The 25,276-nt window shown below is 45.3% G+C and overlaps 1 protein-coding gene across 2 annotated transcripts in view; it reads right to left on the reverse strand.

The window, feature by feature from the left end:
* PDCD11 (programmed cell death 11) overlaps nt 1–25,276 on the reverse strand; it is a 41,712-nt gene that overhangs the window by 7,546 nt on the left and 8,890 nt on the right. For both annotated transcript variants that reach the window (XM_032880984.1, XM_032880977.1), the window contains exons 8-25: nt 21,684–21,791; nt 19,667–19,873; nt 18,908–19,032; nt 18,667–18,727; nt 17,867–18,013; nt 16,331–16,582; nt 15,613–15,747; nt 14,891–15,085; nt 13,379–13,549; nt 12,187–12,406; nt 11,149–11,298; nt 10,614–10,729; nt 8,540–9,081; nt 7,602–7,664; nt 5,023–5,131; nt 3,561–3,650; nt 3,259–3,361; nt 2,631–2,808 (exon numbers count right to left, since the gene is read on the reverse strand). In XM_032880984.1, coding sequence (XP_032736875.1) covers nt 2,631–2,808; nt 3,259–3,361; nt 3,561–3,650; nt 5,023–5,131; nt 7,602–7,664; nt 8,540–9,081; nt 10,614–10,729; nt 11,149–11,298; nt 12,187–12,406; nt 13,379–13,549; nt 14,891–15,085; nt 15,613–15,747; nt 16,331–16,582; nt 17,867–18,013; nt 18,667–18,727; nt 18,908–19,032; nt 19,667–19,873; nt 21,684–21,791 — 2,972 coding nt within the window. The remainder of the gene's footprint in view (nt 1–2,630; nt 2,809–3,258; nt 3,362–3,560; nt 3,651–5,022; nt 5,132–7,601; nt 7,665–8,539; nt 9,082–10,613; nt 10,730–11,148; nt 11,299–12,186; nt 12,407–13,378; nt 13,550–14,890; nt 15,086–15,612; nt 15,748–16,330; nt 16,583–17,866; nt 18,014–18,666; nt 18,728–18,907; nt 19,033–19,666; nt 19,874–21,683; nt 21,792–25,276) is intronic.

The raw sequence follows: 25,276 nt of genomic DNA on the forward strand, positions 1-25,276 counted from the left end.
AGATCAGAGGAAACAGATCATTGAGGCCTGAGCAGGGGAGGCTTCCAAGGAGGGGAAGCAAGGTTTACTCTTTGGTTAGGTTTCCAAACTTTTTTCTCCGAAAACAGCACTTGGCAATGCAAAGTCACAATTTCAAAGTATTGACTCAAAGCAGTGGAAAGAAATTCAGCAATAGTCCAAATTTTTCCCATGACAATAGTCCCAAATTTCTCCTGCCTCCTAGCCCCTAAAGCAGGAAGGACCTTAGGGATCATCTACCTTTAGGCAATTAGTTTATTATCCACATTAGACAGATAGCATAAATGAATAGAACTCACAGACTTGGCTAAAATAAAATATATTTAAAGTAAATATTTTAGGGCACGTGGGTGGCTCAGTCAGTTAAGTATCTGCCTTCAGCTCAGGCTGTGATCCCAAGGTCCTAGGATTGAGCCCCCTGCATTGGGCTCCCTGCTCAGTAGAGAGCCTGTTTCTCCCTCTCACTGCCACTCCCCCTGCTTGTGAGCACATACACTCTGTCTCACTCTGTCAAGTAAATAAATTCTTTAAAAAATAAAATAAAAATTTTGCTAAAAGCCACAACCACATTTTTAAAAAGATTTTTATCTATTTATTTGAGACAGAGATGAGAGAGAGAGCGAGCGAGCGAGCGAGCAAGCGAGCGAGCATGGCGGGGGGTGGGGTCATAGGGAGCAGCAGACTCCCCACCAAGCAGGGAGCCCGACGTGGGACACAATCCCGGGACCCCAGGATCGTGACCCGACCCAAAGGCAGTCGCTTATCTGAGCCACCCAGGTACCCCACAACCACATTTTTAAGCCTCAAAGAGACAAAGCAAAGATAATCCTGGAATTCTCAGATGTGTTTCTTTTCTTCACCCAGGCCCTGAATATCTCTGTGCTGTTCAGCTCTGGTAAGTGGTGGAGGGCTTATGAGGCAGGTGCTGGCGGCTGGGATACTTAAAGTGGGAAAGAACATTACAACTTTCCACCCTCTCTCCTCAAGGCTTCTCACTCTATTGTCAGCCAACCTGGATTCTCAGAAGTCTGTACAGTATCATGCTGAAGGCTGCCTCTTCAATGCTGATTTAGTCACCCTGGAAAATGACTTTAAAACTCTGAACCAGGGGCACCTCGGTGGCTCAGTCTATTGAGCATCTGACTTTTGGTTTTGGCTCGGGTTGTGATGTCAGGCTCCATACTCAGCGGGGAGACTGCTTCTCTCCCTCTCTTTGCTCCTTCCCTCACTCATGCTAAGATAAATAATCTTAAAAAATCAAAAACAAAAACAAAACTCCAAACCAGGCTCATTTTAGTGCACATAATATAGTTCATAAAACACCCCAACTGCAAAAGGTCTCCTTTTGCAGAAATCATGTACAGATCAATTTTTTTTTTTTATTAAAAAGATGAATGGTCCAGGAGAAAAATGAGCAAACAAAAGCAAAGAACAAGACAAGCAAAGCACAGAACAAATGTAAACCGCCAATAAAGTGGGAAAATGACCCGTAGGAGAAATGCAATTTATTTTTTTATTTTTTATTTATTTATTTTTTTAAAGATTTTATTTATTTATTTGACAGAGAGAGATCACAAGCAGGCAGAGAGGCAGGCAGAGAGAGAGAGGAGGAAGCAGGCTCCCTGCTGAGCAGAGAGCCTGATGCGGGGCTCGATCCTAAGACCCTGAGAACATGACCCGAGCCGAAGACAGCGGCCTAACCCACTGAGCCACCCAGGCGCCCCGGGAGAAATGCAATTTAAAATGAGAGATCAATTTTTGCCTATTTAATAGCTTAGGTTAAAAATTAAGAATACCCACTGCTGGCAGGGGTGTGAGAAACAGTCATACTTATGGCAGGAACATCAATCAGCAGTCTTTTTGGAGAGCACTTTGGCAAAACGTGTAATGCCGTTTGGCCCATCAATTTTAGTTCTGGGAATATATTTCATGATACATTTCCACTTGTGTTGAAACACATGCACAAAGACATTCACTTCATTATTATTGTCCATCAACAGAGGTTTTAGAAAATGATAAAAAATAAAATGGGACACCAACAAAAATGTTAAAAATAAGGTAAAAGAACAAGGTAGAGGGGTGTCTGGGTGACTCAGTTGTTAAGCGTCTGCTTTCGACTCAGGTCATGATCCCAGGGGCCTGGGATCGAGCCCCGCATTGGGCTCCCTGCTCAGTGGGGAGTCTGCTTCTCCCTCTCTCACTCCCCCTGCTTGTGTTCCCTCTCTCACTGTGTCTCTGTCAAATAAATAAATAAAATCTTAAAAAAAAAAAAAAAGAACAAGGTAGATTTAGATATACTAGCACAGGAAAAGAAAAAGTCCACGATAAACTGCTATGAGAAAAAAAGCAAGCTGCAGAATATATAAAACGGAATTCTATTATTACATTAAAAAAAGTATACCTCCATGTGTGTAAAAGTCTTGAAAGACAGAAACCAAGGTATATAATGATGAAAAGTGGTAGAGAAAGCGAGGAGCAACAGAACTTTTCCTTTTTTATTACAATTTTCTTCTGGTACAAAATCAGCTATCACATCCATATTTTTTTTTTTAAAAGAAATCTACATTCCCACATAGAGCTGAAGAGGAAAAAACTGAACAAACTAGGCCTACCTGACAACCTTCTGGGGGACGAAGTCTTCCAGGGGCATCTCTGAGTAGGAGTCACTCAAGTGAAATACACTGACTCTTCCGATCTTCCCAAAGGGGAAGGAGACAGTCAGCCCCTCCTTGGGAGTCACCTTCACCACTCGGCCCATGGCCACTTCCCCCTTCTCAAGCTTGTGAGGACCTGGTAGGTAGGAAAACGGTAGGAGAATAAACCTGACTCAGGGAAGGGCAAAAGAAGAAAGAATCTGGAACACTGGCCAAGCATGGGCTGGGGAAGTCAGAGGCTGCCCAGACTTGGGGATGTCTAGGCAGAGTGGACCAAAACGATCATAAACACCCACATTACCATGCCATGTAGTCGGGAAATCTCAGGGCCTTGTGGTGGACAATCCCTTCTGAGAGACTTGAGAAAATGAACCAAGTCAGAAGAGGTGACTCAGACAATAGGAGACTGACACAGGCCAGAGAACAAAGCCCCCAAAGAAAGTGTTCCCAGAAGACACAGGCCCCAGTAGGCTTTCTGAGGACTCCAATACCAGAGGCATCCTTGAACCTGGGCACTACCTGATGACTCTTTCCCAGTTCTTTCTACCCTCTCCCTTCTCTGACCAGGCATCATTTTTCACCACACCTATAAGTGAGAGACACAAGAAAGCCTTGGAACAATCTGGGCCAACCACAGTAGCCTTCAGGGCCTGGCCAATCTGGAACTTCTTATCTGGATGTTTTAGAACCTGGAAGGACAAGAAAATTCCTTTAATGTTTGGAGAAAAGGTCTGTCATTTACCCAAAACTAGCATTTAAGTCTCTGTACCAAGTATGTCCCAAACCAATCCCTGGATAAGTACATAGTTTCTTGTACCCAGTGCACACACCAGACACGGCCAGCTTAGGAGCCTGGATTTCCTCTCCAGGCATCTCAAGCTCACTGACCTTGAAGCTGAGAGAGGTGAGCAACAAGGGAATCCTGCCCCGGATGTCTGGAGCAATCTCCACCTCAAGCCATTTCTTAACCACGTTGTACTGGAGAAAAACATAGGAGGAGAGACGGAATGGGATGGATATAAGTGTGTTCTTTTCCCTTCATCAGAATAGAAGACTCTCCTAAAATCTGCACGGCTGAAGGGGTCCTAATCCTACATTTTCCCCAAGGGACAGGAATCCACCCCCTACATCCCACTGCCCCTGCCCAATCTCCACTTCTCATAGACTTCAGTCAAGAGCCTGGCTCAGAGCCTCTGCTAGGCTAGCCGACCATGCATCCCTCTTGGTGCCTCAACTGATCAGGAGGCAAAAATGATCTCAGAGGTGCCTCAAGCAGCAGGAACAATCCCACTGACCTCTGCAGACTCCTCCAAGATCAGCTCTGCCGAGTGATGGTTTAATCACCTCTCTCCAGGGCTCAACATCTGATTTCTAAATCAATTTAGATTTTGATTCTTCCCTCTTTACAGTGCCCTGCCCTAAACACGCAGCCCTAGTTTTCAAAGTGAATTCAACAAACCACTTACCAAGCAGCTACTATGTACGTGGCATCATAGTGATAAATAACAGCCAAACCCTACCTTCAAGATTACAGTCTATAAAGAGTAAGTCAAACAAGTGTGCAAATAACCAGAGCAGTAGAAACACACTGTGCTACGGGAATACATAGGAGAACTAGGAATATGGGGCGGAGGGGGTGGGGGGGATATTTGTGCTGGGCCTTAAAGGGTTATAGGAATGAACAGAGGGTACTTTGAGTACAGAAATAAAGACAAGAAGGGAAAGAGGAGGTTTTCAGGCTAACTGGTACACAAGGTGTATGAGGTCAGATTATGAAAAGCTTTAAATACCACTCTAAGACACCAGGGGCACAAGAGGTAACTAAAGGGCATCAGTGACATGCTCAGCCAGATGCTTATGGAAGAACAATCTGGCAGGAGTGAAGAGAAAGTATCTGTCAATGTCAAGCCCAATCTAACTTTCTCTTTGATACAGTCCAACTGGTAGAGCTTTCACTGATCGCTTCCCTTTCTCCCTTTCATGAACACCTGGTTCCACTTGGGGCTAGAACACATAATCTGGCACCCAGGTACACAGTATTCTACAATGTACCTGAACTTTATAAAAGACAAAAATCTAGACTCCAACAGCACATTTACTTTAAATTTTGCTCTCGATTTTTTCTTTCCCTTTCATATCATTAATCTACAAACATGTTCAACTGTGAGTTGCTTGCTAAGTGTTTCATAAGCCATAATTTTAGCTCCTCAGTTAGGCTTCTGGTCTCCCACAAACCAACATGGTAGCAAACAGAAGCAAATGTTAAGTGTTAATGGCTGTTGTCTCCAGCTTCTCCCTTTTTTCTTCTGAAAAAAGGACAGCATCATGCTGCAGAGTGTGCACTACTCACCTTCTTCAAGAAACAAATCAAAGTCTGCCCAGCCTGGTACTGTTTAACCTTCTCCGAGGGGCTAACAGAGTGAGTGTTGAGAGCAGTACAGCCATCCTTCTCCAGCTCACTGTTGGCAGAAAAGCAATGGAAAGGGTATGCCAACCTCTGGATACAGCTTCTAGCTTAAAACCATCTCCCTGATATCGTCATGGATTGACTGTACCTCCCATGTTCATGCACACCACCCACAGGCCCATTTCTCTCCTCCAAGGGGAATGGCCATAATATCTGCATGACAGCTATCTCCTCCACTTCATTCACCTAGGTATGAATAAGCTATAAAGTAGGTAGCCTACAATCTGTAAAAATTTAGGAAACAACATGGTTTTACCACTTCTTTTGTAATACTATTTACCTATTGCTTTAGAGTTTGCAGAACTTTCCCAAATAATCTCTCAATGAATGTGACAACAATCTTATGTGTGCATGAGGCAGGGTAGATACTATTAAACTCATTTTATGCTATTAAACCAGGAGTTGAAGTCAGGGCTCTGATTCAAAAATCCAGGGCTCTGTCCCCTATGCTACCTTGAAATTATTACTGCCTTTCTGCTCAGTAAAGCAAAAAAGGGGATGTGGTTATCAGTCCACAAAGCACTTAAAAAAAAAAAAAAATCACAGAACTCCCCATCCAGCTTACCAAGTAATTTCTAAAACAAAACCAAACAAGAAAATAGTACAAGTAATGCCAGTAAACTATCACATATAATAGCAATCACTGGTGAATATAGAAAAACAGAAACATTCATATACTAGTAAAGTTAAAATGCATATATCTTATAACCCAGAAAATTCCACCTTACAGAAATCCTTGCACAGACACACAGTGGAACAAGTTCAAAGATGTTCCCTGTGGCATTATTTATAATAGAGAAAAACTGGAAACCACCTTAAACATCCTCCATCGGTTGGGCACATTCATAAAAGATGAATTACTATTTTAACTACAAACACAAAAGCAGATCTCAAAAACAAAATTTTAAGTGAAAAAAACAAGTTGCAAAATATTAAGTACAGCATGCCATTTATGTGAAGTTTGAAACCACACAAAATAATTTTGTAGACATACATGCGTGTGTGTGTGTGTGTGTGTGTGTGTGTATACAAGCAGGGGGAGTGGGAGAGGGAGAAGCAGGCTTCCCACAGAGCCTCAATGTGGGGCTCGATCCCAGGACCCTGGGACCATGACCTGAGCCGAAGGCAGACGCTTAACGACTGAGCCAGCCTGGTGCCTTGATTACTCAGCCTTTAAAAAGAAGGAAAATTCTGCTACATGCTACCATGTGGATGAAACTTCAGAATGTTGTGCTGAGTGAAGACAGCCAGAAAGACTGACCATGATCCACTTACACGAGTTATCTAAAGTAATCAAATGCAAGAAACAGAAGTTAGAATGGCAGCTGCTGGAGGCAAGGGGTAATAAGAAATGGAGAGTTGTTCTATGGGTATAGAGTTTCAGCCATGCAAGATGAAAAGGTTCTGGGGATCTGTTCTACAATAATGTGCACACAGTCAACAACACTGTGATGCAAACTTAAAAACTGTTAAGAGGGTAATTTTATGTTTTGTGTTTTAACCACAATAAAACAAAAAAGCAAAATGAGGGAAGAGACTGGGATACAGATATACACAAACAGAATACCATATGAAGACACTCAAAGAAGATAACCATCTGCAAACCAAGAAGGGAGGACTCAGAAGAACCAACCCTTGTTACCTGGACGTATCGCCCCTTAGCCTAAAGAAACTACCTGACCCCAACTCTTAATTAAATAAGGCATCACACCTCAGGTGAAGATCTGGTGGACTCACAACAAAGGTCTGTTTTCATGACAAAGACTAGAGGGGATCAGGATCAAAATCGACAAAACCAAGGAACCCACATAGTAAACAAATAGGAGTGTGTGCATCCACCAAATCTCACATTCAGCAACTAAAGAGCTTACTCTGAAGTTCAGCCATAAAAGGAATGAGATCTTGTCATTTGTGACAACATGGAAGGACCTAGAGAGTATTACACTAAATAAGAAAAATTGGGGGGAAAAAAAAAAAAAAAAAAAAAGATCCCAGACAAACTGGATCCAACATTAAATCGAACTGGTTTTTCCTCCACACAGAATCCCCCACTGAACACCCCTCTCTGAAATCCACTAGAGCGTGACCTAAAATTCCAGTCACTGAGCAGTAGTCTCTACACTCAAAGAATGGGTACTCTTGGCTACATGTTGTTTATTTTTGGAATTACTGAGTTCCAAAAAATTGAACTGAGACCAAAAATGTGCCTTTTTGTTACATGCTGACAAACAGAACTGCAACCAGACTTTTAAACCCTAAATATAGCTTTTACATTAAGTTTCTTATAATCCCTCTACCTAGCCCTATCAAAGCCTAATATCCTTATCAGAGAAATAAGACAACCTAGACAGACAGAGGCAAAATAAGTCACAATGCTGGCAGAATCGTGGCAGGAACTCAGGCTCCTGACTCCAAAGTCCCCCACTCTTTCCATGAGACCATGCTACTGGGGTTCCCCTCACCTTGGCCGGACACTCAGCTCTGGAATGGTTCGAATAAATCTGGGATGACTTATTGGGAGAAACCTGGATAAAGAAATAAGGTCAAATCATTTCTCTTATTCTCTGTACCACCATAATCTGGAGATCAGACTTTCTCTCTACTCCCAGGAAACCCAGATTAAAAGACCCCTGCTCTGCTGGCAGCCTGCCCACTGGTGACGTGTCAGGCCTGAGGGCTTCCTCTCTCACTCTCAGCAGCAAATGCTGGGTAGCTGACTCATCTGCTCTTTAGCGTTGTATTATTAAACCCTGAGTAGAATTTTCCTTATGGACTACATCCTCCAACTCTTACTCTGAAAGTAAGGAAACGGAGGTCTAGAGAGTACGGTTACTGAAATTAATATGCAAATTATAGACTAAGAATTATTTTGCTTTTCTTAGTACAGCAAAGATTCCTGGTACAATAATAATATTGCAAGTAGATTTAAAGAAAAGGAGGATGACTACAGTATATAGTGGAGAAAGTACTATAACAACCTTTAATGTATACTGAGCAGTAACTGCATCAGGCAACCTGCTAAGCACACTGGGTACCAGATGTTCTCTCAACCTCTGCACAAAAGGTGCTAACCGCCCATACTCCCATTTTACCAATTAGGAAAATAAAACTCAGAGTGAAGTAACTACTTAAGTCATGGTCACACAATTTTAAGTGGTAAACCTGGAATGCGAACCCAGGTCTCTCTCACTTTAAACTAATGCCCTTAACCACTGCACCATATGCTATTCTTTTTTCAAAGGAAAAGAGACAAAAGGATTCTTTTGGTGAACACTTCTGCTAACTAGAAGAAAATCTGATTCGTGCACAACTTTTTCGAACCTGCCTCAGTGCCCATTCCTTCTCCCACAATTACAACAATGTCCCCTCCAAACCAGCCCATCTCCCAAAGCCTCCCTACTTGAATGTCTTCATGTCTCGCCCACCAATCACTCGGGCAGTGACTGTCTTCCCAACTTTCAGCTTGGCAGTAGGAGATGTGCCCACTGGAACATCATCTAGAATGTGGGAGGCATGAATGCAACCAATGATGCCGTCTTCCAGTGTCACAACCACATGGGTGGGCTTGACGGACTTGACAGTGCCTGTGACCATGTCCCCAATGGACAGGGTGTGCTTTTTTACAGTCCCCACAACCAGAGCTGGATCTGCTTCCTCGTCCTCATCGATGGTCTCAGAGTCCTTCCGGGTCTGTCTCACAGTCCTCTTAGCAGCTGGCCCCTCCACAGCCAAAAGAAAACCGGTCACTCCTGGTTCTGTGGTCTTGAGGGTTAGGGAGACACCCTGTCCCACCTGCAACTTCTCTGAGTCGAAGCGGAAGGTGTCATTGAGGTGAGAGGTCAAGGAGAAAGCTGCCAGGTGGCCAGTCTCGACCAAGGAGGCGACAGCAAAGGACTCCTCCAAGTGCTGCACGACCGCCTGGTACTCGCTGCCTTTCTTCAGCTGGAAAACACAGAAAACCCACCATCCCCACTTCTTACAGGGCACAAGTGCTCAGTCATCACCCACTGGGCAGGCCGGGGCTGGGGAAGCCCCCTGAGTCCAGGGAACCCAGGGTTAGGACGAGTTGTAACGAACTAGCCTTCACTCCCTCCGCCTGGCTTCCTCTCCTGTTACTGAGGTGACCTGACTAAACGCAAAAGCACCGCATCAGAATCCCTGGAACTTAGCTTTTGTTTTGAATTCAGATTCCTAGGTCCTATCCTAGAACGAGTGAAATCAGAATTTTAAAAGTTACTGGGGTGTTGGGGCTCTCTGCTCCGCAGGGAGCCTGTTTCCTCCCCTCTCTCTGCTTGCCTCTCTGTCCACTGTGATCTGTGTCAAATAAATAAAATCTTTAAAAAAATAAAAAATAAAAAAAATAAAATAAAAGTTACTGGGGTGATTCTTAGAGCCGGGTGTCCCCTAATGGCCAAAGACACTGTGTCCCCAACTCTCGTAGTTCTGCAGCGCCCCCATGGTTTATTCACCCTTTCAGCCACTCACCAGTCACTCCCGAGAGCTCGTTGTGTGCGAGGAGTTTAGCCCACCCTTTCCTCAGAGTCCAACCCTCACACCCTTATGTATGAGCGCACCAGTTTCACTTGGAGATATGGGATATGGGTCTGCTAGAAAACTCAGTGAGGGGTCAACACTGTTTCTATTTCTCTTTGTCTCCCCATGTCTTAAAATTATAGGCAGCCAGACATGAGGAATTATACCTATGTAATTCTTTCCACCCACCCTACACAGTTAGATGCTTAATAAGTACTTCATTCATTCATTCATTCATTCATTTGTTTATTTAAGTGGAGCCTCATGTGGGGCTTAAACTCACGGCCCTGAGATGGAGACCCGAGCTGGGATCAAGAGTTGGGCCGCTTACCAGGGGCCCTCTTAATACGCACTTGAGATGAGGACCAAATAGATACATCATCCAGAGAAAAAGACCACGTGTGCTGAGACACCCCCTGAACCCCTTCTTCTCTCACACAGAAGTGTACGGGACGGAATGTGGATGAGCAGCCTGGACGTCAGAACTATGCATAGCCCTATTCTGTTTGGGTTATAGGTCTTAAAAATAAGAGTTTCCAACATTTCCCACATTTATTTCAAATAAAAGTCAAATTCTGCCTCGTCTTAAAAATCAGACTCGGCAACAGCACATGCTGATGTTCCCACGTGGCAACAAGCAGATGGGACGGAATCGTCTCGGCCCCTCTGTGGCTGGCCGTGCCCGCTGCACTCATTTACACTATCCACCCGGCCCTAAGCCAGGGACCACATCCTTTATCATGGGCACCAGAGTGCAAGTCGGTACTATTACTAACCCCACCAAGACCAGAGAAGAGGTATGGGAATGACCCCCACCAACCCAGGCAGATGATCACCTCATCCACAGGCATTTGCACTGAAACCCCTGAGCAAAGTGTGTGGGGCTGAAGAGGTGGGTGATGCCTTTGAAACCTCGGGAATGGAAGTCATCGCCAGCTTACCTTTTTAGCTCTTCTGTTCACCAAATCGTGGCAAAGGGAAACATGTACCTCCAATTTTAACATATCAACATTTAAGATGACAACCTTCTTCTTCTGCCCAGGTTCCACCTCCTGCCCTGCAGGGCAGAAGCAAACACAGCGTGATCGCCCTCCTGGAGTAGGGAAGGAAGCATCTCTCCAAGAGCCCTGCAAGCCCTTGGGGACAAAAAAGAAAAGGGGACATCCGTCCTGGGATGATATGGGCAAGAAAAACCAAAAGTGTAGCTCCCATATTTCAAATTCAGGTGTGCCTTAATTTATGCAACCTGCTATATAAGAATCTGGATTTACCCAATTATAACAATAGGGTTCACACTTAGACCTTTGGCACGCTGTCAGGTGTCTTGATTTACATAGACACAAGACAGGGATGCCAACATTTTCTACTGAATCAGCTCCTCTACATTATGCATTTGGGAATTCTGTACCCAAGAGAGGGAAGAATGGACGAAGAATTTCCCCCATGAACCACTGGGGGCAAGACAGCAGTGCTCACCTGCCCGATGGTATCTGCTGGCCCTCAGAACCAGGCCAGGCACAGGGCCCTCACTGAATACCACAGAGCCGTCCTCCAACACCTCCTGCACCTCTAGGTCAAGGACCATCCCGGGTGTCATCTCAGCCAACGTCTGGATCAACACAGAGTCTGCCAGAGAGACCCAAAGGAAACAGGATTAACAAGCGGAAACAATACTCACCGTTCTCTTCCTTTGGCAACGCACTGCCCCACGGAGGAGAGTAGAATCCTGGAGCATTGCGAAGGTAGATCACTTTTGGTAGAAATATGCGACGCCCGTGAACACTCCGATTGCCGGGAGGGAGACCTGCACCTCTTGCTGACCCTCCCTGGCCATCACTCATGAAAGTAGCCAACAAATACCACAAACACACACTCTCCTTTGCTTTCTGAATTTTCACTGCTTCAGTTTGGAATCTATCCTCTCAAGCTTCTTATTCCCAAATCCCATCAGGATTCCAACAATCCTCCCTGATGGTTGGAAACTTTAGAAATCAACATAACCACCCCTCAGAGTCTTCCAGCAGGTCCCTGCTCCATTCTCTCATCCACCAGGTACTGGCTGAGTAAGTGAGCAGTGAAGACGTGAACAGATTCACAACAAATGCAAACCTGAGGACACAGAGCTAGGGGAAGTTCTGACTTTGGTCTGGGAGAGAACACAAGGGGGACCTCTGGGATACTGGTAATGATCTTTATCTGAATCTGGGGAGTAAATGAGGGTGTTTGTTTTATAAACATTTACTGAATTATACCTTAAATGATGTATGCAGTTTATACAAGTTATACTCCCATTAAAAAAGGTGGGGGGACGCCTGGGTGGCTCAGTTGGTTAAGCATCTGACTCTCGATTTCTACTCAGGTAGTGATCTCAGGGTTGTGGGATCAAGATGAGCACGGAGCCTGCTTGCCATTCGCTCTCCTTCTGTCCCTCCCACTCATGTGCTCTCTCTGCCTCTCTCTCAAATAAAACAGATGTTCCCCACCCCCGACTCCCCTCAGCCCATGTGCCCCCACCTCGGTTGCTCATGAGGCTGCGCACACCCTGCCGCTCTTCCAGGCACTGGCTCAGGAGGAGGAGGCTGGTGGTGGCCAGGTTGCCCAGACCACAGTCCGACAGCCGCAGCGACAGCAGCATGCGCTGCTTCTCCTCATCCACGTTGGTCACCTTCGCAACCACTGTCTGCCCCTCGACGAAGTGGTCACTTGTGGAAGTCACAAACTTGTCACTCATGATCTAATGAGCAGGCAGAAAGTAAAGACAGGACGTCTCTATCAAGACAACTCACTTCATGCCCCCAGGAAAGGATGTGTGGGGGAAGGAGTGGGGAGAGATGGAGGCCAGGAAGATTCCTCAGCCCTCTCTTCAGCACAGCTCTACTCCCCTTCCAGAAAACCATGCAAGGCCCTGGCCGTCCAAGCCAGCCTTCTAGAGGGCACCCAGCCAAGGAGGCACATCACTGGCAAGCCACATGTCTAACAACGATGATAACCCTCTGCCCTGTGCTATGCATGTTTCTGCAGGCTTCCCCTCTTCTCTCAAATTGTTCTGGCAGGGGATACAAATAAGAGCCGTCTAGGGAAAACATCAGGGGGATAAACCTATGGAAAGGAAGAAGTATTTATTCATACTTCTTCCTTTCCATAGGTAAACTACAGGCCACCTGCTCTCCCACCGTCTTACACTGACTTCACTAAGACTCCTCCGACTCTGGGTCACAGTTTAGTCAGCAGGCATGAGGGGTTCAACGATGGGGTCACTAAGACTTTTTGCAATCTGAAAAGTTCATGACTTCAGTGACACCGTGGTGGAGGGGATCCTTCCAAGGTATTCTGGTATCGTGATGCCTCAAAAACCCCAGAGGTTGCAAAACTGGTACTCAGTGGCTCAGGAAAGTTAACGGCCATGTCTATACATGCTGAGAGTGTAAGTCACTATTCTGGCACTGGAGACTAGTCTTCACAGCCCCTGCCCACCTACCCAACGCTGTACTGTGAAGTAAAGATGCCCCTCCCTCCAGGACACAGCCCTGCACCAGGACACATGGCTGGGCAAGAATCTCAGCCCCATTCCCCTCAGCCAGGTGGCCTTTCTGCCTTGCCCCTGAAAATCTTACAAGGATTAAGGTATCCTGCACCTTCCCACTCTCAGGTTCCATGACTGCAGTATCTCTCCCCCAAGGCTCTTGGTACATGGAGCTGAACTTACAGCTTTGGGGGCCAGTCCACTAAGACCTGATGGGAACTGGACGAACACACCATAGTCCTTGATGCTCTTCACAAAACCGATGAGCAGCATCCCAGGATGGATTTCTGCGAAGCTTTTAGGATCCTGGCCACCCTCCACGGTGGAGACCAAAGCTGGCTTCCTACAAAGGAGCTAATGGCACTTCATCAAGGAACATTCCAGAAAGCGCAGATGAAATAACCATCTCTCCATCTCCTTTTTCCATTCTACCTGCTCTACTGCTACAGTGATTCTCTAAGCATGCAGACTAACAGTAGTAGCATCACCTGGAATCTGTTAGAAATGCTAATTCCTAGGATGCCTGGGGGGCTCAGTTGTTAAGCATCTGCTTTCAGCTCAGGTAATAATCCCAGGGTTCTGGGATTGAGCCCTGCATCAAACTCCCTAATCAGCGGGAAGCCTGCTTCTCTCTCCCACTCCCCGTGCTTGTGTTCTCTCTCTTGCTGTCTCTCTCTCTCTCTCTGTCAAATAAATAAATAAAAATCTTAAAAAAAAAAAAAAAAGAAAAAAAGAAATGCAAGCTTCCAAGCACTGTCCCAGACCTACAGAATCACAGACTCTGGGGTGGGGCCCCACAAGCTGTGTAAACAAGGCCTCCAGGTGATTCTGATACACACTCAAGTTTAGGAACCAGTGTTCTTCCTTTCTCTGTTAGTTTGTCTCCAGGTTACTGAAGAGGACCAAAAAGAGACAGGCTCATCTCTGTGGTTTGGCAGCTGGACCAACCATGACAGGATCCTCCACAATCTTCACACTAACTGACTCTATCCCACCTCCTCAATCTTTACCCTTCAGAGATTTCATTTTACATTCTGTGAGGAAGTACTCCTTTGAAGTACACATACCAAGACCAAAGGGAATACTTGGGAGCCCCATGGGCCTGGTGGTGGTGGCGGCAGGGGGGACGGGTATTGGGAAGGAGGACAGCAGCTGCCTCATTAATTGTTCCAGCTCAAGGGGCAAGCACTGTATATAAGAAGGCAAGATGTGCTACTGGAGATATCCCGCTGGACCTGGCAGGCCACACTGCCCTCTGTCCGACACCTTAGACTCCCACTCTGTCCTGACGAGCATCTACTGGTAGAACTTATATCCTCTTACTTTCCACCAGGGGAAGGCAGGGAAAATACAGTCTGGGGGGCGCCTGGGTGGCTCAGTGGGTTAAGCCGCTGCCTTCGGCTCGGGTCATGATCTCGGAGTCCTGGGATCGAGCCCCGCATGGGGCTCTCTGCTCAGCAGGGAGCCTGCTTCCTCCTCTCTCTGCCTGCCTCTCTGCCTACTTGTGATCTCTGTCTGTCAAATAAATAAATAAAATCTTTCAAAAAAAAAAAAGAAAGTACAGACTGGTCACCAGTTTCATTTTATGGAGGTATTTCTGAAGTCAAATGACTGACTTTTTCCCATGGAGCTTCCAGTTCGGAGCAGAGTCTTCCCCCAAGGGCCCACAGCTCACCAGATGCCAGTAAAGGATACAACACGTCCCTCGCTCTGGCTGAGACAAAGTACTCTGTGAAGGGTGTCACCAGTCTGAAGCCAGTGATACAACAGAGGGCCATTGGCGACGTGGTCCGACAGATGAGGCGTGGGGAGGAAAGCAGGGGTGTTGTAGGGCAGGACAGCCACCTCCAGCCCGTCTTTGGTCTTCTCTAAAACCTTCACATCCACCAACTACTCAGGAAAAGAAAGACAAAAAATGGTACTTGTCCTGAGCAGACAGCAACCACATCTGGCTCAGCCAGAGATAAGTCCCAGCACCAGGGATCATTGAGAGGTCAAGATCAGAGAAGGAGTTTTCTTCCACACCCCACACCACTGCCCCCAAAGAGCCGCCAGGGACCCGCACACACACCAAGACGCATTTAAGTGCTCGCATCACTCCTCTCCCAAGTCCCTCTACTGAGTCTCAGGGGAAAGGCAGTATCGCAGGCTGGTCCTAAAGACCAGAGAGGAAAGAGGACAGCAGGACACTGCTGAATAGCTATACAAGAATGGCACCTTCCTTTCCTGGACAGCTTCCATTTGCTCTGACACACAGAAAAGAACCCTCTTTCAAGACCCTCAATTCTGTCTAGCCCTAGAACCTTATCTAGCTACCTTGATCTTTCCCTCCACAGGTCCCAGTGCCCCACGTGTCAGTGGCACCCCACTTTCTGCCTTTGTCAACTGAAGTAGCTTCTCTGGAGAAGTCCAGGTACCTGTCCAAGGCTAACAGTTCTTCTTTTCTTCTGACTATGTCCCAGATGCTCCTTCTTGGGATCACCCAACAGCTTGAAGGACAAAAGCATCCTCTCTTTGGATGGCTCACAGTTCAGCACCACAACCTTCACCACCTAGTGAGAAATCACACTTGCCTGGCTAACTCTTCCCCGCAGGCCAGCCAGGCCCTGGAGAGAGCTGCCCTCCATGAGCATTGCAGAGGGAGAGGCACGTAGACCTGGGATCAGGTCAGAAAGCAATGGAGAGTAATGTACTGATAGATACACAGAATCCCCCTCACGTCCACCTTTCAGGGGAGAGGAAAACATGAATAGGTTTTTGATACAACCCCAAGCTTTCAAAACTTATTTTTCCTAGATAGACCCAGACTCACTAGTTTTATGGCACTGCCATCTTGTGGTGACAGTGACCTCAGAACAATTTCTGATGTGAGGGCCACCAGCATGTTTGTTACAGGTAAAGACGAATTCATCTCTTCCAGGTTGTGGGGCTGAGGTCACTTAGTTTGCCAGCTTCTGCTACAACCCCCTGAGGGTTCCTCTCACTTCTGTTCCACATCTCCTCCACGCAGCTGGCTCCAACCCACTGCCCCACATGCCCCTTCCTTAGCCCTTAAAAAGTAGTCCTCCCGCTACTCCGTCAAATCGGAGTTCATGGGGTCACCAAGGATATGGGCCTGTCCCAGGAAAGGGTTACCTGGCCAGCGTAAAAGACCCTCTCTGGGTCAGGGACATACTCGGCACTGAGCTCATGCTTGGGCACCAGTCCCTGCACATCGTTGTAGAACTTCACGATGCAGCCATAGTCCTTGACCCTGAGGATGAAGCCATGCGTCTGCAGACCAGGCTTGGCATCGGCATAGCAGGTAATGGCAGGCAGCTTGGACTCAATTAGGGTTTTCTTCAGCGTCATCATCAGCTTCTTGGCTTCAGGATCACAAAGCAAAACCTAAGGGAAGAATACTGGTTGTCATCAAGTTACCCGTTATCAAGACAGCCATCGGACTGGTCTCTGCAACCTCTGAACCCAAAGGCCAGGGTCCATCCTTAAGAACCCATCTCTCTCCCTGCTCCCTGCCAGAGGACAATCTAGGGAGTATTCGACCTATTTCAAAAGTACTTCCTCCCATACGTTCCCTCCTGGGCCTGCATCCACAAGCACCGTCCCCATGCACCTCCACAGCGTCCTGGGTCAGTCCCTTCAATGCCACCTCAGCTCCCTCCCAGACCACGTGCCGTCTGGTAGAACAGAATGGACCACCAGGCCAACTCAGCAGCTCGGCACTATGTGTATTAGCTACTAACTGAGACTGAGAGAGCCAACCGTCTCTCATCCCTCAGGTCGTCTCCTTAAAGGCAGAGAAATTCCTTTGTTTCTAACTTCCTGACTCCACCACCATAAAATTTTGCACCAATGGGTGATCAGCATCTTTCTCAACTCAATAATGAAATAAAACGAAAAGAAGAAAATCTAACGTTGTGAGTGCCTGCACACACCAGGCCTAGGGGTAAGTACTGCGAATCACATTTAAGCTTCACAACTCTGTGAAGCTTCTCTTGGGATTCAAGACTTTGTTATAAACCACTCAGGTTTCAGCAGCTTAATTTAGATATTTCTGTGCCTAACACACCCCTTGCTCCTCTTTAAATCCTTTCTAGTTCAAGTACCACCTCTGCCAGAAATCTAGAAGCTATGATGGTCATATAGACCTGCATGTGAAAACTGGTGCTGCCATTTATTAGCTATGTGACTCTGAGCGAGCTGTGTGACTTCACTTTCCTACACTTTACTTTCCCCACTGCAAGACGAGGATAACGGTACTTACTTTATGGGATCGTTTTAAGGATTAAATGACATAATGCATGTCAGGGGCTTAGGATAGCAAATGGCACAAAATACATGTTACAGGGTGGTTACTACTGATATCACCAATATTCCTGCTGGCCCAGCCCACCCTTGCCTCCCCTCTGAGATACGACCATAGCACAGAGCCTGCACCAAACCAAGTGACAAAAAGTCACACAGTGGCTTGCTCTCTTCATGTATTATTTTGACTCTCAATTATATTACACAACAATCAAGGGCAGAGACCCGGTTTTCTCTTCTCAATGCCAGATACAAACCACAGATGTTACATGGTCATTCTGTGGAAAAAGGCAGAAACTTCAGCTGAGAAGCACTGCTCTCTTCCCATCTGGCTTAAACCCCAAGGAGACCCTTCAGGAGGCTCACCCGGCACTTGACCTCATCCCCGATGTGGTACTTCTTTTCCGGATTCTTCATCAGGATGTCGGCCAGGTGCATGGGCGGTATCAGGCCCCGGATTTGCTCGCCCACCTTCACCAGCATCCCGTATGGCTTTATGGTCAGCACTGTGCCCTAGAGAATCCAAAGAAAAGATGCCATCATGCCTCAAGAATGGCTTTCCCCCCTCTACTTCTTACAACAAAGCAGGTCACACCTCTCTTTTGAAGCCCAGCTTCCCAGGCTAACTGCCTGTTATTCCAGATGTCACAGGGTAAAGCACACACCCCGCACTGATGTGAATGCAGTCTGTTTTGTTTACAGGAACCTTCACATCTTTCTGTGGGAACATGTTCTCTGTCTACCTCATGAGCACATTCTTCGCAGGAGGGAATTCTGTCTCTTAAGGAACAAACTCTACCTATAAAGGAGATCTGCTCAACTAGGGCTAAATGGCTGGACACGAGAGGCAACTGCAAGTGACCTCATACTAACATCTCAGGAGTTCAACTAGCATAGAACTAACTTTTGCCCAAATCTAATAAATACCATCAAATGCCAGGATTTATAACCTCCTGCCTCTGTGTATTTGAGTAATGCTATTAAGACCTTACCTTGAAATTAATTACATGTTACCCAAGGGAAGAAAAAGAATCTCCAGTTAACAGGCAGGGGTAAGGAAAATGACTTTGATGTGTTCATGTGAGAACTAATGAGTGGCCAGTTAACCTGTGAACTAAAGAATGTCTGAAGGTGAACGAGTATCTAACGATATGCTTGAGTCTTACCTCCACCAGTGCCCCCGGTTTGATGTCATGATATCTAAGGTACTGAGCTTCAATAATGGACCTAGAACAAAAAGAAAACACAAGATTAAATAAGCCAGGGCAGAGGCTACCTAAAATTCAGGGCTCCCAAAATCATGCTGGCAAGAAAGAAAATAGTCACGTCAGGCCAGGAGAAACTGTGAGCAAGCAACCCCAGAGAAGCACACTTCTCCAGCCCCACACGTGTCGATGACAGACTTACGTCCTAAGAGAGAGCAATGCCAGCTCATCCATTTGGCTGTAATCGATGATTCTACACTTGTGAGTGTTCCCTGGCTTGAAGGAGTCAGCACTGAAGACGTTCTTCGAGTCGGAGAGATGGCTGAGCTACAAAGTACCAAGTGATTAACCACAAGTCAGACACAATAGATCTGAGGCAATCAGATATGAAAACACATTGACACATTTAGCACCTACCATAAAAACACTATTGATCGCCTATTAAAATAATTCCGCTAACTAAAACACTGCTCTTTACGGTCATAGACTGTGTAAGGTCAGAGAACAGCCTAGATCATGAGTCCAAAAACTGTAACTCATAAGTTAGTGCCTATTTTGCAAATAAAAGTTTTACTGGAACACAGCCATGCCCCTTCATTTATGTACTGTCTATGGCTGCTTTCCGGCTACAACAGAGCTGAGTGGTTAGGACAGAGATCGAATGGCCCACAAACCTGAAATATTTATTACCTGGCCCTTTCAAAACCTTTGCCAAGCTCTGGTGTGGATCTGAACTCATTCTTGTACCTACCATCGACCAGGTATCAAAGTCAGTCAGATTAATCCTAAAAAATTCTAAGAACAAACAGATATTATTCTAATCCCTCTGCAGAGTGTGCCACAGCTGGGGATACTCAAAAATAGGCAACTAATACAAGGGATGTAGAAAACAGAAAAGGACCCACGTGTCCCCAGAGTCTCTCTAGTGATAAGATCCCGCTGAAACGAAACGCTTCCTCACCCGGGCATAGGCCAGCGCCCCATCCTTCAGCCTGAAGGTGGCGCCGGCCTTGCTGATAAAGCTCTGGACAGGAACATCATCCAGCACGGCTCCCAGATGCTGGCAAGAGAGGCGGGTGAGGGAGCGTCCCGGCTGCAGGAAGACGGGACGCAGGCTCAGTCGCACGGCCCTGGTCCGAGGATGGACACAGAGAACACAGGCCCTTACCTACATAAGAGAAAGAGAATCATGAGCAGGAGGAGGCACACGGAATATCAGGCCCCCAGAGCAGACTTTCGGAGCTCAAGACTCCACGTCTGCTGCCCAGGTTATGGATGGAAGCAGGAATATCAACTAGGGCAATCCAAACAAAATTGGGCAAAAGTCAAACAAAATGCCCCAGAGAAACTGCGTCTAACTAAATCCACGCTCACTCAAGGCCAGGAAAACATACCAGGGTCCCCTTAACACCATGAGGCTAATAACGCATATGCGACAGAAGCCATGTCCCAGCATCACTGTACCAGAGACCCGCCTAAAACACACCAGGAACAGCCTGCTCTGATCACAAGGTCACAGCATGTAAAACGTCTACAAATAGGATTGTAAGGAGAAAAAGTTACTAGAAAAAAGTTCACCAAACAGTTAATATTATCACTAAGTGCTGGGAAAACTTGTTTAGCTAAAAAACATGTCTCTGTAGAATCCGATAGCATATATTACTGTTAAAAGCAAAAAAGAAAAGAAAGAAAATCATTTTAGGATTCTTTTAAAAACTCTGAATAACAGGGGCGCCTGGATGGCTCAGTGGGTTAAAGCCTCTGCCTTCGGCTCAGGTCATGGTCCCAGTGTCCTGGGATCGGGCCCCGCATCGGGCTCTCTGCTCGGCGGGGAGCCTGCCTCCTCCTCTCTCTCTCTGCCCGCCTCTCTGCCTACTTGTGATCTCTATCTGTCAAATAAATAAATAAAATCTTTAAAAAAAAAAAAAAACTCTGAATAACGTATATTGGGACTTTCTTCCAAAATAGTCATAATCACTGCAGAAAATTTGGATATTTAGGTAAATGTAGAAAAATCAGCCAGTTAATCCTGATTAACACCACACGGTATAATCTGCCAGTATTTTAACCAGGTATACCATTAAAAAAATTTTTCAGGGAGACCTTGGTGGCTCCATCAGCTAAGCATCTGCTTTGGTTCAGGTCATGATCTCAGGGTCCTGAGACTGAGCTCTGCATCAGTCTCTCTGCTCAGCAGGAAGAGTCTGCTTCTCCCTCTCCCTTTACCCCTCCCCGGTTCATGCACGCACACATGCACACTCTCTCCCTAATGAATAAAATCTTTAAAAAATTTTAAAAACTTTTGAAGTAAAAATAAAAATTTTTTCAGAGCACCTAGGTGGCTCAGTTGGTTAAGTGCCCAACTCTTCATTTCAGCTCAGGTCATAATTTCAGGGTCATGAGATTGAGCCCCACATCGGGTTCCACACTCAGCACAGAGCCTACTTGAGATTCTCTCTCCCCCTCTCCCCCTCCCTCAGCTCACACTCACACATGCACACATTCCCTCTCTCTCTCTAAAATACATAAATAAAATCTTTTTAAAAATAAAATTTTTTCAAAGTTGGATCTACTGTATCCATAGCGCTTGTAAATTGCATTTTCTGTTTAAATGCATATGTTGGTGCTTGCTTTGGCAGCACATATACTAAATGCACATGTTGTTCTTTTACTTTAAATATCCTTAAACACCTTAAATGATAACAGCGAAAGATTCACTACCCACCCCCGCCAAAACCAAACTATATAAAACAGTAAGAAATACAAACTACAAGTTGCCTTCTTTTTCATAGATTCCTTCTCTAATCTCAATCCACAGAAATAACCGCTGTGGCATCCTCTGATCCTTCCAAAACACATTTCATTCCCCTCACCGCCTCTAATACCTGTACACATGCAGCCCTAGGATCTGCTCATAGCTAGCTGCAATACCAGACAGCTGTTTGGGATACAACTGGAATTAAGAAAACATTTCTTACTGCTTGATTTGAAAAATATGTTCCAGCTTTCTTGGGATCCAGGTGCATAAAGTCGACCAGGCCAGTGAAGAATGAAAGGAAGTTTAGTGTAAGGCCAACTGGAGTCACCTAGAAATATATGGAACAAGAAGGAACCAAGAATGTGAGACACTGTTCATACAAAACCCTCACTGCTGTGTTTTCCACAACTGCATCTCTCTCCTCCCTCAGCTAACCCTTATCAATTCTTCTTCCTTAAAATTAAGTGGCAGGAAAACACCCAGTGCTATTTTTTTTAAGATTTTATTTATTTATTTGACACAGAGAGAGAGAACACAAGCAGGCAGAGGGACAGGCAGAGGAAGAGAGAGAAGCAGGCTCCTTGATGAGCAAGGAGTCCCATGTGGGGCTCAATCCCAGGACCCTGGGATCCTGACCTGAGCCGAAGGCAGGCCCTTAACCGACTAAGCCATCCAGGCAACCCCTAGCTGTTCCTTTGTTCAGTAAGCTCAGCTCCCTTCTGGCATGAGAGGCATCAATCCTCCCAACTTGAGATTTCCTGATGGGATGGAGGGTCATTTTCACAAGGATCCTTTGGGAACTGCCAGTCCGATCACCTGGGCAAACTGTTGCTAACTTGGTGATCTGCCCAGACCGAGAAGGCAAAACCCTAATGCCAGCAAAAGGGAGATATTGCCTGTGCTGATTCACCCTAAGGAGCCCCCCAGAAGCTAAGCAATTAGAGGTGACAAGCACCTCAAAAGAGATCAATGAGGCAGAAGACTGAAATCTGGGAAACAAAGTTAAACCCTCAGGTCCTCTTCTCAAACTACAGGGTCTATGCTTCTCCTGTTTCACAGAAAATGAGAGTTATTTTCTAGGAAACTTGTACAGAGACTCAAAAGACAGGGAGAGTGCAAACCCTGAAAATGTAGATTAAGAAAAATTCTGAGTATTATATACCACCTAGCTCTCAGGCCAGTATTATACCCTCCTGAGGAGATTAACAGATTAACAGATCCTTTCTAGAGAAATCTAACATACTAGAGAAGACTTAACACCAATGACATTGGGAGCTGCTCAAAGTCTGCTAGCTCCGGATTCTGAGTGTGAGGTCATCAACATGTCCCACTCAACCAGGTATACAAAGTGTTCCAGCACCTCACTCATACAATGACAATCAAAACAAATATTTAAGAGAGAGTACAAAGTTAAAACTGAAGAGAGTCTCCCAGAAGGCACAATACAGAAAAATACATGCACATACCAAAACAAAGGTGAGATGAAAAAATAAGAAAATTAAAGAACTGAAACATTAAGCCTAACATCATCCAGAGTTCGAGAGAAAAAAGAAACTATATTAAAAAAAAAAAAAAAAAAAGGCTGATAAGGGGCTAGTATCCAGACTATATAAAGAACTCTTACAACTTAATAATAAAAAGATAACCTAACTTTAAGATGGACAAAGAACTTTTGAACAGATATTTCTCCAAAGAAGATACACGAGTGGTCGTAACACAACCGGCCCATGAAAAGATGCTTAACGTTGCTAATCATCAGGGAAATGCAAATCAAAATCACAAGGAGATACCACTTCATACCCACTAGGATGGCTATAATAAAAAGCATAATAACAACTATTTATGAAAATGGGAAGATGGGAATGTAAACTGGTGATGGGAATATAAACTGGTGCCGCCATTTTGGCTCTTCCTTTAAAAGGTCAGTTACCATATGACCAGCAGTTCTGTTCCTAAGTATATGCCTAAGAGAAATGAAAACTTACATTCACACAGAAACTTACACACCAATCTCACAGCAGCTTCACTCCTAAGAGCCCAGAGCAGAAACAACCCAAATGTCCACTAACTGATGAATGCAGAAACAAAATGTGCCATCTCCACACTGTGGAATAGTATTTAGCCATAAAAAGGAATGAATCACATGCTGCATCATGCTACAACAAGGATGAGCCTTGAAAACATGCTAAGTGACAGAACCCGATACAAAAGGCCACATATTGTATGACACCATTTATATGAAATATCCAGAATAGACAAATCTAGAGACAAAAAGTAGAGCCAGGGGCTTAAGAGAAGGAGAGATGGAGAGTAACCATCAATGTGTACAGGATCTCTTACTGGGGTAATGAAAATGTTCTAGAATCAAATAGTGGTGATGGCTGCACACCTTTGTGAATACACTAAAAAATTACTGAGGTATACATTACAAGGGGTGTATCCTCCCATATGTGAATTATATGTCAATTTGAAAATAGAAAAAGAAAAAAAAACAGTAATACAAGAAATTTTCTCAGAATTGAAAGATCTGCATTTCTGGATTGTAAAACAAATAAATGGAGAGAGATCACACCAAAACACATCATCATGAAATCTTTTTTTTTTATCTTTTTAAGATTTTATTTATTTGACAGAGAGATAGCACAAGTAGGCAGAGTGGCAAGCAAAGGGAAAGGGAGAAGCAGGCTCTCCTCGGAGCAGGGATCCAGATGTGGGACTAGATCCCAGGACCCTGGGATCATGACCTGAGCCGAAGGCAGCCACTTAACTGACTGAGCTACCCAGGTGCCCCGTCATGAAAGCTTAGAGATAACAATAAAATTCTTAAACTCTTCCAAGGGGCGGCTGGATGGCACAGTTGGTTGTGCATCTGACTCTTGCTTTCGGCTCGGGTCATGATCTTGGGGTCATAGGATTGAGCCCCAAATTGGGCTCTGCACTCATTGGGCAGTCTGCTAGAGATTCTTTCTTTCTCCTTCTCCCTCTGCAACTCCCCCACTTCTCACTCTCCCTCTTTAAAGTAACTAAGTAAATCTTTAAAAAAAAAAAAAAAAAATTCCTGAACTCTGCCAAAAAGAAGAAACATATACGAGAAAGAGAAATCAAAGTAGCACTAGACTTTTTAAGAGCACCAGAGGCTAGATGACAATGGCAACAGGTCTTCAAAATTCTGTTATTTTTGACAAAGAATTCTAATCCTAGCTTTACTACCAATCACATGTGAGTAAAGATATTTTCAGACATACTAGGTGTGCAGAAAAGAGTAACACAGAAAGACCCAGAATGTGATCCTCAGAAAAGCCTGCTGGCAAGGTTGGCCATTGGCTGCAGTCTGAAAATTTAGATTTTACAAATGTTCCCACAATTCCCAGAACCAAGGGGCTCTCGGCACCTGAACTGTTTGTGTCAAAAGCATGGTATCTGGAATTTTGGTACATGTCAAGAAGAGAGTACCTACATGAGCAGCCCCAGTAAAAACTCTTGGGCACTGACTCTCTCATAAGCTTCCTAAAGAGACAGTTACACCCTTTTGACTCCACTGGGAAAGGACTCTTGGAAGCTTGTACTCCTGGTGCCTTTTCCCTTTCTGATTTTGCTTGGCTTCCTTCAACTGTAATAAACCACAGTCACAAGTGTCACTATATGGAGTCCTCTGAGAGCTTCTAGAGCATCAGCAAGCCTGGGAGTGGTCTGGGGGATCCTCAGCACCCTAAGTCAGGAAATTAACCTCCTTTGTATCTTACCAAGGATGCTTCTGGAGAATGCACCACACAAAAATGAGCAAGTAAACCAAAAAAGAGGAATATGTGGAAT

This window comes from Lontra canadensis, unplaced genomic scaffold (assembly GCF_010015895.1).
Source record: "Lontra canadensis isolate GAN:19392208 unplaced genomic scaffold, GSC_riverotter_1.0 scaffold3, whole genome shotgun sequence".
NCBI classification, from domain to species: domain Eukaryota; kingdom Metazoa; phylum Chordata; class Mammalia; order Carnivora; family Mustelidae; genus Lontra; species Lontra canadensis.